The sequence below is a fragment of the Varanus komodoensis genome, unplaced genomic scaffold (assembly GCF_004798865.1).
Source record: "Varanus komodoensis strain SLA01 unplaced genomic scaffold, ASM479886v1 scaffold42, whole genome shotgun sequence".
Taxonomy (NCBI): domain Eukaryota; kingdom Metazoa; phylum Chordata; class Lepidosauria; order Squamata; family Varanidae; genus Varanus; species Varanus komodoensis.
The window spans coordinates 709,129-727,158 of record NW_025335972.1 but is presented as its reverse complement, the minus strand read 5'-3'; the positions used below and the strand labels follow the sequence as shown (position 1 = coordinate 727,158).

General features: G+C 44.2%; 2 protein-coding genes across 2 annotated transcripts in view; both read left to right on the top strand.

Moving 5' to 3' along the window:
- FAM120C (family with sequence similarity 120C) overlaps positions 1 to 745 on the top strand; it is a 38,868-nt gene extending 38,123 nt beyond the window's left edge. The window contains exon 17 of the mRNA XM_044443546.1: positions 10 to 745. Coding sequence (XP_044299481.1) covers positions 10 to 57 — 48 coding nt within the window. The 3' untranslated portion in view covers positions 58 to 745. The remainder of the gene's footprint in view (positions 1 to 9) is intronic.
- A 6,093-nt stretch (positions 746 to 6,838) lies between these two features.
- The window catches only part of PHF8 (PHD finger protein 8), a 29,071-nt gene continuing 17,879 nt past the window's right edge, over positions 6,839 to 18,030 (top strand). The window contains exons 1-6 of the mRNA XM_044443418.1: positions 6,839 to 6,996; positions 7,519 to 7,857; positions 9,350 to 9,435; positions 12,244 to 12,364; positions 13,582 to 13,742; positions 17,429 to 17,570. Coding sequence (XP_044299353.1) covers positions 7,760 to 7,857; positions 9,350 to 9,435; positions 12,244 to 12,364; positions 13,582 to 13,742; positions 17,429 to 17,570 — 608 coding nt within the window. The 5' untranslated portion in view covers positions 6,839 to 6,996; positions 7,519 to 7,759. The remainder of the gene's footprint in view (positions 6,997 to 7,518; positions 7,858 to 9,349; positions 9,436 to 12,243; positions 12,365 to 13,581; positions 13,743 to 17,428; positions 17,571 to 18,030) is intronic.

Here is an 18,030-nt window from a genome sequence, read left to right as displayed (position 1 = left end):
TGTGTACAGGTTCTGGAAAACAGACCCCTCATATTCAGCACGACATGTTTGCTGTAACGCCCACAGAAGTGAAGACAAAACAATGTAATACTGAATGAAGAATTCAGATTCCTTAAATAATTTAAAGAAGTGCCTGAATCAAACACCACTTGGGAATCGTAAACAAGTTGCTTTATCCTCTCATGAAGGCTGGGGTATACATATTTATTTAGGGCTTTTATAGACCATTCAATTAGAATGCAGTGCTCTGAGAGCTTTTGCTATCTTAATACATATTTTGAATGGATTGCAGTATTTAAATATATTGTAGCAAAACTTACCACAACTTTTAAAGTCCTACAGTGCAATTCTATAAGCATGGCTTCTCAGAAATGGTCCTGAGAAGATGAATGGTACTTCCAAGCAAGTGTGTATAGGACTTGTTGCTGCTGCTTAATATGTGTTTTTTTAATTTTAGGTAGTCAAATCTAGTGATTTGTTAAAATATGATTAGCTCATTGCATTTGAAGTGTGGCAGTAAACCCAAACCTCTCCAACAGCTTTACAGCTGTGTGGAGATAGGAATGTGACCAAGCCAAACACTTTAGGGTGCTTGAACTGACTTTTATTTCTGCATTGCTTAAGGACTGAGGGCAGTTGGAGTTACCAAAGAATTGTAACTGATTCAGACATTTCCTGTTCGATTTTTAAAAATAAATATGAAAAGAGACTACAGTATCCATCTGCCATTTTCTTTGTAAAGGATGAAGACATACCTTTTTTCTAAAATTCTGAATACCTGGTAAAATATGTCATCTTTGAAGAGAATTAAGTTTTTGATTGCACTTCTATGCATGCCTACTCAGAGGTCAGCCCTGTTGAGCTGAATAGGACTTACTCCTACGTAAGTATGTATACGATCAAGGCCTAAAGTATCTAAGTACTTCCAACTATATCAGGCAATGTCTCTTTGCTTCTGGAAAGGTGTGAGGTGGGGTATTTAAGAAAATCAGTATCAGAATAAATGCCACCCCCCCCCCCCCGCAATCAAAGTGTGTCATCTCTCTTGGTTTGAAAAAAGATGACTTACAGAAAACAGGAAAACTACCAACCACAAAAAGTGTCTTTACATTGCCTTGTTCTAAGAACTGCCTTTCCAGTCAGACCAGTAAAATTCTGCCTGGTCAGTGTCAAAAGGAACTGTCTTGCATTTGTGACAAAGTATGGTCTATGGCCCCTTCGTGGATCACTGCCTTGTTGTGGCGAAGGGGCTTGTGTAGCTCAATGAAGCTATGAGCTATGCTGTGCAGGGCCAACCAAGATGGACAGGTCGTACAGAGCTCTGACAAAACGTAATACACTGGAGAAGGAAATGGCAACACACTCCAGTATTCTTGCCATGAAAACCCATGGACAGTACGAAAAGGCAAAAAAGATATGACGCTGGAAGATGAGCCCCTCGGGTCGGAAGGTGTCCAATATGCTACTGGGGAAGAGCGGAGGGCTAGTACTAGTAGCACCAGAAAGAATGAAGCGACTGGGTCAAAGCCGAAAGGACACTCAGTTGCGGATGTATCTGGTGGTAAAGGAAAGTCTGATGCTGTAAAGACTATACTCCATAGGAACCTGGAATGTAAGATCCATGAATCAAGGCAGGCTGGATGTGGTCAAACGAGATGACAAGACAACATCGACATCTTAGGAACCAGTGAACTAAAATGGACAGGAATGGATGAATTAAATTCAGATGACCATCAGGTATACTACTGTGGGCAAGAATCCCTCAGAAGAAATGGAGTAGCCTGGAAATGGAGTGTATAGTCAAGGCTATGGTTTTCCCAGTTGCAATGTATGGCTGTGAAAGCTGGACCATAAGGAAGGCTGAGTGCTGAAGAATTGAGGCCTTTGAATTGTGGTGCTGGAGGAGACTCCTGTGAGTCCCTTGGACAGCAAGGCGATCAACCCTGACTGCTCTTTAAAAGGCCAAATACTGAAGATGAAACTCAAATACTTTGGCCACCTAATGAGAAGGAAGGACTCTCTGGAGAAGAGCCTAATGCTGCGAACAATAGATGGCAAAAGAAGGGGATGGCAGAGGATGAAGTGGCTAGATGGAGTCACTGAAGCAGTTGGTGTGAGCTTAAGTGGACTCTGGGGGATGGTGGAGGACAGGAAGGCCTGGAGGAATGTTGTCCATGGGTTCGCGATGGTTTGGATATGACTTCATGACTAACAACAAGAACATGGTCTATGATGCAGTATTGCCCAAGCTTTTGTGCCACAAACTTCAGTGATTCCATCTACTTACCTACCTTTCTTTGTAATCTTGCCTCTACAGAAGATAATGGTTTTACAACCAAAGTCTAATAAGCATTTAGTTTTTGGGCGGAGGCAAATAAATCTGGATGTTATGCAAGTATGGACTTGGGTGGTTGTGAAACAGTGATGGGCAAGTCTGCCATACAAGCAAATCCAAAGTACTATGCCTTTCTCACTGGGTTTCTAAGGCCATAGATGCTAATTTCCACTCCTGTAATATTGTCAGCTCACCAGAATGTTGTCCTAATAGCCCCAAACACAGAAGCATGGAAAGACAGTCCAAAATCTAACGGTGCAGTAAGTTGACAGAAAAAAAGCCGCCTGCTCCTAGCATGCCCTGGTCAGCATAACATAGGCCCCTTTTCCTGTGTAAACTTGTAAGTAATCTTACATGGACGTAAAATTATAGCCTTGTTTCATATTCATAGCATGTTTACTGTGAAGTAAGTTCCATGCCCAGTGGTGATTACTTCCAGACAAGGAAGCATAGGATCGCAGCCCAAATAAAGCATTAAAACGGGCCCTGTGTACACTTGGAAGCACTTAGCTCAACCTGCCAGAAAAAATCGAAAACAAGTCGTTACCCTGTGAAAGCCAGTGTGGTGGTCAGAGTGCTGGACTGAGGAGCTGCAAGATGTGGGTTCTAGTTCCCATTCAGGCATGGAGCTCATGGTGTATCTTCGGCGGGTCACAAACTCTCATCCTAACCTACTTCATACTGTTGTTGTGAGAGTGAAATGGAAAGAACCTTGTAAGCCACCTTGGGTTTTATTCAGGAGGGTGAGATATAAGTGTAATATTGCATCAATTATGATAGGGAGGCCTGGATGCAGAAATAAGAAACCAACTAAAACGAGTTAAGGTGCAGTTTTGCACAAGTTCAGACATAGAGATAGAGGCCCTCAGCTCCCTGCATGCCTTCCTCTGCCTAAGCTCGCACAAGAAAGCACCCTTAGCACTGTTCTTCCGGCTTTAACTGCCCGTTTCCATCATAGCACGAGACGACGTTATTAGCCGAATTCGCCCTTCCCACGTCCTTCTCAAGATGGCCACTCTTGCTGTGGCAGTGCACGAGGGAAGCTGGGAGTTGTTCTCTTGGTGACATACTCGACATGGCGGCTCACTTTCCTCGTTGCATAGAGGCTGTTTTTAGCAATAAGCTTCAATTGACAGAAACTTCCCATTGAGGTTTGTTTGTTTTCAAGAAACTAAAACACACTTGAAATATCTGATAGAAACTACAAGCTCCTCTTGTCCGTGACTCGCTCCGAAGGCAAACGGAGTTTCCATGCCCTATCAGCTTTTTGTTGTCCATCCAGCGTGGAACCATTTCGAACCGGAAGTACTCGTACACTTAGGCAGGAAAAAAGTCCTTCAACTCCCCACATGCTCCAGTCAGCGAATAATTGATAACATCGCGCTTTGCGTCCGCTTCCTTTATCTGCCCTTGCGGCTCGCTAATGAAAGCGCCATCTTATCATAGAAAAAGCAAAGTGCTCCACGGGAGCTTCCTGTCAGTTCCCCGCCCCTTCAACGGATGCCTTCTCTATATGTTTCGCCCTCGCAACTTTTTACGATGTCTCTAAAATGGACGGCAGTTCCTGGGTGGCATAGAGATACACAATGTAGAGTGACTGATGCACCGCTATTTGTATGTCGTTTTACTGGATGAGACAGTGGGGTAAAATACAGTCTCTGTATAGAAAGCGTTTATCTAGCTGCTGGCACTGGGTTGAGAGACGTTAATTTAAACAATTAATTTGGCTGTAATCTGAATTATGCCTTAAATGACACATTTTGCCATATAGCGTGCAATTCTATAGATGTTTAGGCAGAAAAGTTTTACAACTCCAAGCATACCCAAACCTGGACTAAGAGTTGTAGGACATTTGTTCTGTTAAAATATGCGTAAAATTGCATCCTTACTCAATTTAACTATTGTGATTAACATGCAAAAGAGTTTCTATGGGATTCTAACATGATCCTAAGTACATTAAGTTGATTCTATTTACAGGGTTGTATCCTCCCCAGTCACTTGGACTGCAAGACGATCAAACCAGTCAGTCCTAGAGGAGATCAACCCTGACTGTTCTGATGAAACTCAAATACTTTGGCCACCTAATGAAGGACTCACTGGAGAAGAGCCTAATGCTGGTGTTGCCATTTGCAGCACCCCAAAAGTAATTGGCCAGAGGAAGGCCACATAATAAAAACAACACAGTTATACTGTCCCAGAAGGGAGGGCAGATAAGAACAAAATGAACTTTGTGTAACCCACAGCTAACACGCTAGCCTGACCTCGCCTACAGTAATCAAAGGGACAGTGGAAACTGGTTCTAGCTGCCATGAAAGTTGCAAATGTGCAGGGAGTAAGAACATGGCAAGCCTGTGTGAATCTCGAGCAGATAAGAAATAGACATGGGAAATGTCTGGTCCTTGACAGAAGAAAGGCCTCTTTCTCCAGCATGGGAGGGGGTGCATAAATTGATGTATCGATGTATTAGATGTGTATTAAGAGACCTAACTGGTTACTTAGGCATGTACTAGGGTGCAACTTTTGAGACACCGCATTGGGCTGAATGTCCCCTTTTGTCTCCCTTTATTCTATAGTGCACTAGAATAAAGCTGATTTTGGCTCTAAGTCTCGTCTCAGGCTCTATTTGGCTCGGGTTTGGGGTCCACCTGGGTTTGCCCCAGCTGTTGACTGGCTGAATCCAGTAACACTGGGAACAATTGAAGGCAAAAGAAGAAGGGGACGGCAGAGAATGAGGTGGCTAGATGGAGTCACTGAAGCAGTCGGTGTGAGCTTAAGTGGACTCCGGGGGATGGTGGAGGACAGGAAGGCTTGGGGGAATGTTTTCCATGGGGTCGTGATGGCTTGGACATGACTTTGCGACTAACAACAACAACATCCTCCCCACCAAGCTTTCTACTCTGGCAATGACACTGGGCTACATTGCAGGGGTATTATTATAAATATTTATTTGTACTTTATTTACATTTATAAACAGCTTGACCATACCTACAGATACATCTTGAAGCAAAAGGGAAAATACAAAATGTCTCCATTAAAACCATGTAAAATCAAAGGATAGGCATTCTGAATAGAAACATCAAAATCCAAGAGCTGGCAAACAGTTGGAGCAGCACAATCAGCAGAGAAGGTCTGGGTGAGAAGAAGGGTCTTTCATTTGTGACTAGTACTTGCCACAGTTGGTGGCTCCCACACACAAAGGAGGGATATTTACAGGGTGAGAAAAGCTTGCTTCTGGATTGCCACATGATGGTAATCTGCAAGTTGTGGTACAAACAGCTTCAATGACATTAGTGTTCAAATAGGTATATCTCTAGGAAAAGCAATCCTCCAAGATGTCCAGGGCTTTTATATGCCAACAGCAATGTGGCTCTGTAGGTAAAAGGTAGCCAATACTGGTTGAACGCTACCATCAGATGCTCCACTCTGCAGGCTGGCCTCCACCTGCTGATCAGCAACAGCTTCTGGACCAAGCACCAGCGCAGTCCCTCATCAAATGCAGTAATATAAACATGAAGATAGCAATGCAAGGACTACATTAATATATTTTGACAACTCTATTGCAAATGTGAATAAATAACATAAAAAACATTCATGCACACAGAGCTTTGGTTCTGTTCCTAAAACTCCTGTATTAACAGTATTAATCCAACACTACAGGGTTGGCTGTTCCATTTATTGTCTCCTTTCCTAGTAATATGAGAATAGCACTAAAGTACCTTGTAAGATGTGCTGTAACCAGCTTTTGCTCAGCCACAAGTCTTTCCACCACCATTTAAGAACTATAATATCAGGATAATGGCCATAAAACTATTTGTATTTGCATGGGCAGGACATTTAAAAGACGTGTTTTTTATTTTTCTCTTTTAAATAAAATTACATGTTTTCACATGTAATAAAACATAAGTTCGGCTACAATTCCAAATACACTTAAGGCACAATCCTATGCATTTGTAGACAGGAAAAAAGCCTATGTAGGCCTCAATCTTACGCACATCTAGCGTCTAGATAGAAAAGGACTTGCGTAGGATTAGATCTTTAGTAGAGAATAAGCCCCTTGCACACAGAGAGACTTATTTCCGGGTAAAAAAAAGTATAGAGTCACGCCAGGGCGTGAACTCTTTGGTCCTGCCCGGAGAGGGCAACGCGACACTGCGACCAAATCTCAGCCACTAATTCCCAGATTTCTCCATTGTTTCCGGTGCTGCAGCTGTCACTTTTCCTACGCGCGAGAGAGGGGGAAATGGCGTCAAAAGTAGCCAAGATATCTCGTCCGCGTCCATTGAAACTGATTGGCCACTCCATTCCGTAGGAGCTCAGCAATGTATGTCTACGGATGAAGTCCTCCCCTTAATCTCCACCTCAAAATAGCTGGCTTAGTTCTCACCGTTTGGCGCCGTTTGGATCTCTGAGCTATCGCCACTCTCAAAATGGCCACCTGGACGTCCCACATTGTGCCTCCCCTAAGATGGCCGCCGGCCCCTCCTCTATTTTCTTCCTTTCCTTTCCCTTGTTTTGAATAAACTTTATTGAGAAGCAGAGGGAAAAGCAGGATCTTGGGCCTCGCTGAGGCCTTTTCAGCCGAAGAAAAGCTTACTGGAGCCGCTTTGCCCCGCGAAGGCCTCGATCCCCGACCTGGAGTACACCGTTCCGCCGGGGAGAAGGTGCCGGGACCAGGCGTATAAATCAGCAGTGCCTCGCGTCCGCCTCCGGGCCTGGGGCAATAAGAGAAAGGGAAATCCCTGCTCTAGAGCAGGGGTAGCCCCCCAAGACAAGACTCGTGGGAGTAAGGGGAGGCTTGGCTGGAAATTTAGGGAGTTGTGGGGCCGGAGAGGGGAACGCAATCGAAAGGCTGCCCTTGGAGAGAGGGGTAATTATAGCGCTCTTTGTCAGGCTGAAGGAAAAACTGAGACTCTCTCCTGGGGAGAAACTGGTAGAGAAGCGAGGAAAGTTTGAGATTTTACCATCTGCGAGGGTGACATCCCCGAATCGGGTTGGTAGCCCAAGAAGACAAGGAGGCACTCCTTCAATTGTAGGAGGAAAGGGGATTGCAGACTTCTCAACGGTAGGAGTCTTTGACGGGGTGAGCTGAGAGCCTGGAAAAATGTTTTTAAGAATTTTAGATTCTTAGCAGGAACCTCTTAAATTGTGGGCTAAAATTGATGGTTTTAAACACACTTCCTTAGGTGGAAATAGATAAGACGGACTTAACAAGAGCAGCTGCATTTTGCATGAAGGTTGGTGCCTGAGAAGTAGAGGGGAGGTAGGTGAAATGTTTTGCCCCCTCCCCTAGTGGGGACCAGGCTGACTTTTCCTCAGGCCTCAGCATGACCGGCTTCTCCAACTTGCCGCAGTGGACAGTTTGATGTTGTGCAACTCCTGAGGGTCTGCCTTTGCTTGAACTTGGAGCACCCCCCCTTCCCCACCATGGCTTCTGTCCCCGTGTATTGTCTCTGTCGCCTGCCCTACGATGTCACCCGCTTCATGATCGAATGTGACGTTTGTCAGGACTGGTTCCATGGCAGGTGAGAAGCCACAGCTGAAGGGGACTGGTATTTGGGGAGGAGGAAGTGGTGCCTCTTTGCTTCATGAAATCCAGGGCATGGATTCTCTTTGGGGTGCTGGGTTTGATTTTGGGGCCCTGGTCAGGAGCATGGGTAGAACATGTCAAAAGCACTCAACAGATAATTTCCAGAGACTTACCCATGTTAGTCTGTTGCAGCAAGAACAATAAAGAGGCTTGCCTTAAAGACTATCACAGTTATTTATTCTGGCATAACTTTTTGTGGCCACTGTCACTTATCAGTTGGTATAATAATTGCTCTAGTGGATCAGACCATAGACCTGCATCTGCTTTCCAAAAGCAGTCAAACCAATTTCTCTCTCTGCACATTAGTGAGGCACAGCAGGGAAAGGTTTTTCCTTCTTACTTGCCCTTATTGTCTAGTATTTAGTGGCATACTACTTCTGAATATAGAAGCTTGTGGATGGTTGCTAGAAATAGATTTAGGGGGGACCACAGCACTGACTCATAAATACATGCATTCAGCAACAGAGTTTACACGTGTGCCTGACAAACAGTTTATGTTCCTTAAGGTTGAGCCGAGGAAACTGCAGCCATCTAGATGTTGTTGGACTCCAGTTCTCATCAGCCAGTGTGGGATGATAGGAGCTGCAGTCCAACAACTTCTGCAGGACCACAGGTTTCTCACCCTGTCTTAAACTCTGCCAATGCTAATTGCTTTGCATTAAAAGCATGAAATAATTCTTCCCACTTCCCCGCCAAAAGGTTCTTGGCATAAGCAATACAGAGTATTAAGCAATGAGCAGAAATGGAAGTTGTAGAAGCACTGCACAAATAGAAGATCCAGTGGTTTTATTTTCTGTGCACATTTCCATTTCCTTTTATACATGCATGGAGTGTATGCATATGTCAACGAACATAGAAATGTGAAATGGCACTCTGTTGTGCCAAGCTGTTAGTTCATCTTGCAAATATTGTTTCTTTGACTGTTAGAGGCTACTCAGAGCTTGCTGCACTGAGTGGTTCTCCTGCACTATGCCCTATAGGGCATTAAAATAGGTGAAGACAGCTTCACTTCCAAGTTACAGGATGGAACTGTCAATGGACTACTAAACAAAAAGAACGGTTCCCTTGGTGCAACTTCTTTTTAAGCCCAAAGTGTCAACATTGGAAAGCAATCTTTGGCTTTGATTGGCTGTTGGCTTTGATTCCAGCAAGTCATTAGGATATGCTTGCTTAGAATATGAAGAACTGACTCAGAGAAAGGGGTCCATCTGGCATAGTGATGTGTATTGTGGTTCTGAGGTATTCTACCCCTTGTCTCTCTGAGCAGAAAATAAGAGCTCTGCTGTCTGTGATTGAGATATGCTGTGGGTCTGTGTTGGGCTGTCAGGCCTGGTTGATTGGGCAAAGGACTTCTGGGTGTTACTTTTTTGTAGAGATTGCTTCCTGTGCTTTTGAGAAGTATGTGACTGTCTTTCTCTTTCTTCAAGCTGTGTTGGAGTAGAAGAGGATGCAGCAGCTGACATTGACTTGTATCATTGCCCTAATTGCCAACTTCTTCATGGACCATCTGTCAGTAAGTTATGATCCTGTTGTAAGTTATGTGTCTTTTTCCAGCTGGATGCAGATGTGAAAGAACAGAAGCAAGAATGCCGTTGGCTGTATGTCTGTTATTTTGTCACAGATCTGCTAATTTCTGTGAATTAGAACTTTGGGTGTTTTGTTTTTTTTCTTAAGTTTCTAGTCCTTGTGTTTGACAAAAGAAGCTTCATCATATAAACACACAGTCTGTCTATTAAAGGATGTTTACAGTTTGGAGAAAAACAGTTTCTTTGCTCCAGTTCCTCATGCAGTTCTGCTCCAGTTCCTCTGCTCCAAAATACTATGCACCCATGCTAGTCTAGTTTTATGCTAATTTTTCAGTCCAGCTTCAATCCAGCACTTTATGATAACAAGGTTTTATATTATTGTTTGTTGCTGTTGTTAGTCACGAAGTCGGGTCTGACCCACCGCGTCCACATGGACAACATTCCCCCAGGCCTTCCTGTTCCCAACCATCCCCCAGAGTCCACTTAAGCTCACACCAACTGCTTCAGTGACTCCATCTAGCCACCTCATCCTCTGCAGTCCCCTCCTTCTTTTGCCATCTATTGTTCCCAGCATTAGGCTCTTCTCCAGGGAGTCCTTCCTTCTCATTAGGTGGCCAAAGTATTTGAGTTTCATCTTCAGTATCTGGCCTTCTAAAGAGCAGTCAGGATTGATCTCCTCTAGGACCGACCAGTTTGATTGCCTTGCGGTCCAAGGGACTTGCAGGAGTCTCCTCCAGCACCACAATTCAAAGGCCTCAATCCTATGGTCCAGCTTTCACAGCCATACATTGCAACTGGGAAAACCATAGCCTTGACTATATGCACTTTTGTTGGCAGGGTGATGTCTCTGATTTTTGGTATGCTGTCTAGATTTGCCATAGCTTTCCTCCCCAGGAGCAAGTGTCTTTTAATTTCTTGGCTGCAGTCCCCATCTGTGGTGATCTTGGTGCCCAGGAAAATAAAATCTGTCACTGCCTCCATTTCTTCCCTATCTGTTTGCCAGAAAGTGATAGACTGGATGCCGTGATCTTAGTTTTCTTAATGTTGAGTTTCAAGCCAACTTTTGCGCTCTCCTCCTTCACCCACATCAAGAGGCTCTTTAGTTCCTCTTCACTTTCTGCCATTAGAGTGGTATCATCTGCATATCTGAGGTTGTTGATATTTCTCCAGGCAGTCTTAATTCCAACTGGTGATTCGTCTAGCCCCACCTTTCTCATGATGCGCTCTGCATATAAGTTAAATAGGCAGGGTGACAGAATACAGCCTTGCCAAACTCCTTTCTCAATTTTGAACCAATCAGAGGTTCCGTGTCCAGTTCTCACTGTTGCTTCTTGACCCGCATATAGGTTTCTCAAGAGACAAATAAGATGGTCAGGTACTCCCATCTCTTTAAGAACTTGCCACAGTTTGTTGTGATCCACACAATCAAAGGCTTTGGCATAGTCAATGAAGCAGAAGTAGATGTTTTTCTGGAACTCCCTAGCTTTCTCCATGATCCAGCATATGTTGGCAATTTGATCTCTAGTTCCTCTCCCTCTTCGAAATCCTGCCTGTACTTCTGGTAGTTCTTGATCCACATACTGCTGGCATATTGAGTGTAGCACTTCTACTGCATTGTCTTTTAGGATTTTGAATAGCTCAGCTGGAATACTTTCACCTCCACTAGCTTTTTTGTTGCTCAGACTTCCTAAGGCCCATTTGACTTCTCATTCCAAGTCTAAAAAAATCATAGTTCTGTACTATGCCAATTCTGCAATTTGCATGATTTATTCAGATTCAGCAAATGCGGATAATCTGCTTCGATTGGCACCATCTCGTTGCATATCTAATGTTTCACACAGTTCAGTCTGGTTATGCAGATTTTTTTCATCTGTTCACTTTTTAATGGTTTTACATAACCTATTCACTGACACAACGTAGTTGCTAGTCATGTGGAAGAGCAAGGAGCCAACTTCTGAGAATCTTATATGGTCCCCTTTCTCGTTTCTGAGCTCTCAATAGGTATTGCCCACACAACTTTAAGTGTATGCTTTCCAGCTAGGAGTGCACTTTTTAAAAGTAAAAGGAGAGCTTATCAGATTGTTCAGCATATAGTGCCTAATGCACATTTCCACATGCTTCAGAACACTGTCACGTAAAGGCAGCCCTGCTAATAGTCCTAGGCATGGTCAATTCAGTGTTGACAAACCCTGAATTTAATTGCTTTGGAATGAGGGAATTATAGCAATGATGTGGCCTTTTTTAGAAGCTATGACTGCAGGTGTTATTTCATCTAGCAAACTGTTAAATAATGGCATGATGTTAGAAGGCTGACTGTCCCTGATTTAAGCCCTCCATTTTGGGGAAGGTTAGGGTTAGATGTGTTAGGATTAAAGAATTAGGGGTCAATGTACTGCATTGCATCCAGATTTTGTTGGATTGCATCTCCCATCATTCTTGATCATTAGCTGCCCTGTCTGGAGCTGATGGGAGTTGATGTTAAAAAATGTTTGAAGTACACCAGGTTGGGAAAAGCTAATCTGGCTTAATAGCACTCAGCTCTTCAGGGTTTCAGAAGGATTCCCTTACCTGAAGTCCTTTAGGTAGGGATGCTGGTTGGGGTTTGTGTGTGTGTGTGAGAGAGCGAGCGAGCGAGAAACACCTGCTATGTTTTTTAACACTGCAATAGCCCACTCATGTGTCAGTCAGTTGACTAAGAGAGAGAGAGAATGTCACCATTCTTTTGTCCTCATATTCTTGCTGTACTTGGGTAATTTTTGATTCTCTTCTCTTTTGTGCATCTGTGTTCTGTTTAGTGAAACGGCGCCGGGGGAACCTGAAACAGCTTGACTCATCTACAAACAAAGAGGTTGGCAAGGCAGTGAAGACTGGTAGTGGTCAGTTTATCAAGGAACTTCGTAGCAGGACATTTCCTAGGTGAGATTGTGTTTTAGATTGTCTCAATCACTCAGGAGAAAAAGAAGGAAAGGCATTCCATAATCCCCTTTGCAGTATGGCTGTTCCACAGAGAGAGTGAAACCTTTCCTCTTGGGAGGCCAGGAAAGCCTTCTCAGACAAAAGTGGCCTACTCAGGCACAAGCCATCTGACTAGGACCTCATTTCACTTGGCAACTGTGAATAGGGCAGAAATGCTGAACTAATGTAGTCATCAATCAGGGCTCTTTTTGCCAGTTAAAGCATTGGACCCCAGTGATGGGATCTCATGTTCCCAACTTTCTGCCCCTACCTAGAGCTGTACTGTTACTGCGGGAAATGTCAGCACCTATGTAGCCCCAGTTAAATCAGCTCACGGGCAGCCTAGCTGCCAATGAGGCTGAAGGGGGGCAGCTTAAAGGACAGAAAGTAGTCTGTAACCATATGTAACTTTAGGAAGACCCATAGCCACTTCTGGAGTGTTATCCATTATGTTACTCCCCTGTAAACATGGTTGTTCCTTCAGGAGAATATTGCAGAATTGCTCCCTGCTTGGGGCTTACTGAGATCCATCGTTCTTCAGTATAGAATGCTGGAAAGTAGGCAGCAGAGAGGCTTAAGGCTTTGGAACAAGGGAACTCCCTGGTGCTTCGAGTGACTTGAAGGAGATAGGAGGACCATTTCCAGGACAAGGCAGAGCACATGCATGTCACTCTTACAGCCACCTCCTTATTCCTGCTCTCCTTCATCAGGAGCTCACATTCTGGTTCCTTTCATTGTTTGGCATTCTGCCCCACAGTGTCCTGCTCTCAGTTGCTGGTTATTTGATGTCAGTAGGATAGGAAAAAATGGCTTGGCAAACACATTGTGGGATAGAAGGTGGATTCGTTTAAATAACAAATCAACTCAAACCAAGAAGTACATTTTTAAAAGCCAGGTTTCAAATAAAGCATCTAAGAAAAACTAAAAGAAATGTTATATTTCAGTTTAACTGTTATAATACTACTGCATTTTGGTAACTTTATAGTGTTTATTATTTATTGGGAGTATAATATGCAGATATGTGCATTATAAAATCAGCATCTGCACAGTGATAATCTAGTGAGTTCCTGAGGAGTTTTCCTATTCTCTGATAGATGTGCCCAAGCAGGATTTATACCCATCTGCCAGTGTGGGTTAGGTTTATGACTCAGGCCTCACTCTCTCTCCTGCTTCTCCAGTGCAGACGAGGTGATCCTAAAGCCAAGTGGGACCCAGCTGACAGTAGAGTTCCTGGAGGAGAACAGCTTCAGCGTGCCCATCCTTGTCCTGAAGAAAGATGGGTTAGGCATGACCCTCCCTCCACCTTCATTCACCGTGCGTGATGTGGAGCATTATGTGGGTGAGTGTCTGGGTTCTCGGGCTGGCTACCAGAGCGACCATAGAGGAACTCCACTGGGAGTGATCTAACTGCAGAACTGTGAAGCCGGGGGAGGTGGGGAGGCCACCAGATTGTAGGTAACAGTGCCTTTTGCTTGCTGAACTGGTTGATATAGTTCTGGGTATCACTTCATGGGGCAGGGGAGAGAGAGATTATATAGGATTAATATTATTTGCTCTACATTTCCTGTTCTGGAGAGTCTCTCTGCATGCCGCTGGATTGTGGCTTATAAAGTAAGTGAGGAAATGTGGAGGAAACTATCATATTGTGCGTCTTAGGCCATTTAGATGCCCATTCCTCAATGCCCAACATAATGGTGCAGGATATACCGCCTGATCTTGCCAGTAATGGAGGTGGCCAACAATGCAGTTGTTCCCCACATTCTTCTTTAACTGCTCATCTGCAGAGGTTTCCTTGACTTATGGTGGATCTAAGCCATATGAACCAGTTCATAGGGAGGCAGCTGGAGCAAAAACGGCTGTCAACCGAGCCCAAGTGAGTCAAATGCAGGACAGGTAGATGCCTGCCAAAGTGATGGCATTGCAGCTACAAGCATGTCCCCCTTTGGAAGGAGGGCTGTAAACATGGTGTGTGGGCTCCAAGTCCCTATATTTTCAGGATTTATTTTATTTTGTTATTTTTAAAGCATCTGTCAGAAATGAAAGGGGCATGGCACAGGAGGTGTGCTCCCCAGTTGTCAGTAAGAATTCTATTCACGCCTGCCTTCATCTGCTCTGGCCAATGAGCATTGGCAGGATTTTTTCAAAGAATGTTAAATGAGAACATCTTCGAATGCAAATTAAGTTAGTTTTCATGTGGTCATTTTCATTAGAACATTCCCAGTTTGCATCTGAAAATCATTAGGCAGTGATTTAATGGAGCATGTTTGTTTGTATATTTCATTACTGTACCACCCAATAGTTGAAGCTCTCTTCCCAGTTTAGAGGAACTCATAAATCAGAGATACACTAATAACAAAATACTCTGCTTAAAATTTCAATATACAAAATTGAGAACAGTTTTGATAAATAACACAATTTCAATTTTAAACACAAACAAAATAACATATTTAAAGCTGTACCCTGTTATATTTGTCCCAATACATTACGGGTATTTGACCTGAAATAACTGAGAAAAAACTTTCAATGCAGTTGTTATGATTTAAATGTTATGCTATATATTATTATATTGTATTACATGGCATTTATATCTTGCCTTTTTCTCTTGTGACGAATACAAGGCAGCTTACATAGTCCTCAGTGTAGACATGGAATACTTGTGAACGTTTAAGGACAGCAGCATGTGCATCCTGCATATTGATTAAATGTAAGAAAGACAAAGGAACTGAGGATCATTGACACACACACATGGCACAAGCCTTTCACCCCTGCCCGAAGTGTATGGCACTGAGTGGCTTCTCTGCAGCCTGTGTAGGAAAGGAGACACACCAGCAACAATCTGTGCCCCTGCCACACCTCACACCCTGAATTTTGCCTGAATGGTCCTTTTTGGCCATCTAGATAAAGCACCAGGAAAAGGAAGGGAAAGAGGCTGGGATGCCAATAGGAATTGGCATGCGTCCTCATCGCCAGCCTTCTCAGCTCCCCATCTTCAGCATGCCTCTTTTTTGCCCCTCCAAGGTGCAGGTGTGGCCTCAGGGAAGGCACCCAGAATGGTTCTTTTCACAATGGCTGCCGGGGGGGGGGGGGGGGGGTGCCCCCCAGCCTTTGGAGTCCTAGCTCTAAGATTGCAGGAGTATGGAGCTGAGATTCCAAAATAATCCTATGCTCTCCTCCTCAGACCAAGTCAGGAAGTTGGAGGATTGCATCTGAAGGGGATCTTGGAGTCCTAGATCTGAAACTGGGGACTCCAAGCTCAGAGGTGGCAGTCGGAACTTGTCTGGCATGGAAAGAACTGTGCTGGCTGCTCTGAGGTCAGGAAAACAACCTCAGCAAAGGGACCATTTCATGGGGAGGGGATGCGATGGGAATGGTAAGGATATGAAGCATTCTAAAGCCACTCCATGTCCCTTACCTCCTCTTCTGAGATATTCCAGCTAGATGGGTAAAAAACCCCACCCAGCAAAAATGCAGAGTGGGAAGATAGGCAGGCAAAGATACTCTCCCCTGTATAAGGCGACTGAAAGCCTCTGAGTTTGGGACCCTTCCACATATATTCCTTCTCCAGTTTGGTACCCTCCAAATATCTTGAATTACGACTCCCAGTAACTTCAGTTAGTTTGGCTGGCAGAGGATGCTGCAAGTGATACCCTACTGGAGGACACCAAGTGGAGGAAAGCTGCACTAATGGTTTTTAACCCAGTGAACCAGGCTTGATAAACTGACAGCCTCTCCTCTGTTTCTGCCAAGTCCTGCTCTTCCATTGGGGTGGTTGGGGCAGCTTCAGTGTTGCACATGCACACACATACTGGCCTAATTACCTGAAAATCATTAAGAACAACTTTGGAATGCCCACATCTGCCTAATACTGTATTTGCAAATGACATCCATTTGGTGTTACTCATGTACTTAGTATTGGTATTAGAATGATATTGGTATTAGTGTTGGTATTAGAATGAGAAATTAGTATTATTAGTACTTGCCAAGTTGCTTAGTTGCCGTTCTCTTTAAAGAGAATCAAAGCATGGCAAAATTATTCATGCATTCAAAATATAAAATAGCTAAAAACAATTTCTATTAAAATCCCAAAACATAGTAAACTAACCAAAAACATCAGTGCAGACTATAACCAAAATCAGTGATCTATAGAAAGTCTGTTGCATTCCTCCAGATGCCTGTAAATAGAGGAAAGCTTTGACTTGGTTCCATAAAGATGTCATTGTTGGTGCCAGCTGGGCCTCACTGGGGAGAGCATTTCATAGTTGGGTGGCCACAACCCTCTCCTTTGCTACCATCCTCTGAACTCCCTCTATGGAAGCACTCTAAGGGGGACCTCAGTGTAGGGGTACTTTCAAGCTCGAAGAGGCTCTCCATTGGATATTGCAGTCCTGAGCTATTCAGACTTTTATAGATCCATGGCAGTACCTTGCATCGGGCTTAGAAATGTATGGGCCATCAGTGCAAGCAGGCTAGGATTAGTGCTATATGCTAACAAATTCTGACTGCCACAGTTTCCAGATGTTGGTGCTGCAGTTTCCAAACTCTCTTCAAGGACAGCCCCACACAGAATGCATTGCAGTGATCCAACCTGGCGGTTACCAGAGCCTAAGCTGCACCCCTGTCCCTATGGGGGTGAGGCATGGCCACAGACTGAAGCTGGCGGAACACCTTGTGTACACCTTGATAATGTAAGCTTTAGCAGGAGGTGTTTCTTGGGTTCTCTTCCACTGTGGTTATCACTCCAGAAATGAATGATGTTTGTGCAGAGACTAGCTGCAGAGGACAGCCATCTCTTTGACTGAAGTATCCGTTGCTGGCCAAGGTGCTGGAGTAAAGGAGCCACAAGAGGGAGCACTTCACACTGCTGAGCTTACAGAGTTAAAGTGACACTGTTTCATAAAGGCAGGGATGTGAAGCCAAATGTTTGGGAAAAGGTGCTCTGCTACCATTTTCTCTGGCTACAGCACCCTCCTGCTCCCCTCCCCATCATCTGTCTTATCCAGCATGGAGCATATCTGTTTTCAACAGGTGCTGACAAGGAGATTGATGTAATTGATGTAACACGCCAAGCTGACCTCAAGATGCGCCTGGGTGACTTTGTCAGCTATTACTGCAGCAGCCGCAGGGAGAAAGTCCTCAACGTCATCAGCCTGGAATTCTCTGAGACCAGGCAAGTGGGCTGGGGATGGAGAACAGATGTGCAGCTACATGACTAGGGAAATTCCTCTCAAAGAGGAAGCCCCAGCTTTGGAAAGGAAGCTGAGCTATTCCCCTCCTCCTGACTTGATTTGTCCCCATATGGAGCAAAACAAAAATCTGCATGTTCTTCTTTGTGGTCTCTGAGCCTCACACACAAGGGCTCTGCACCTGCATGGAGCCTGTTGTGGGGAAGATTTCATAGCTGGGAGTGTTTTGGCAGGAACTCCTCCCTTGCTCTAGCAATTGCTATATATAGAAGGAGTTCCCGCCTCTTTCCTCAGTTCTTGGACCACCTTCTGTGCTGCCTCAGGAAGTTCTTTCTGTCTCTTTCTTTGTCAGCCTCTTTCCTCCTTACTGCCTTTTCTCAAAAACTTTATATACCCACTTCATTCTTTTATTCTGTTTCCTATACTGTTACCTGTTTACTTTGT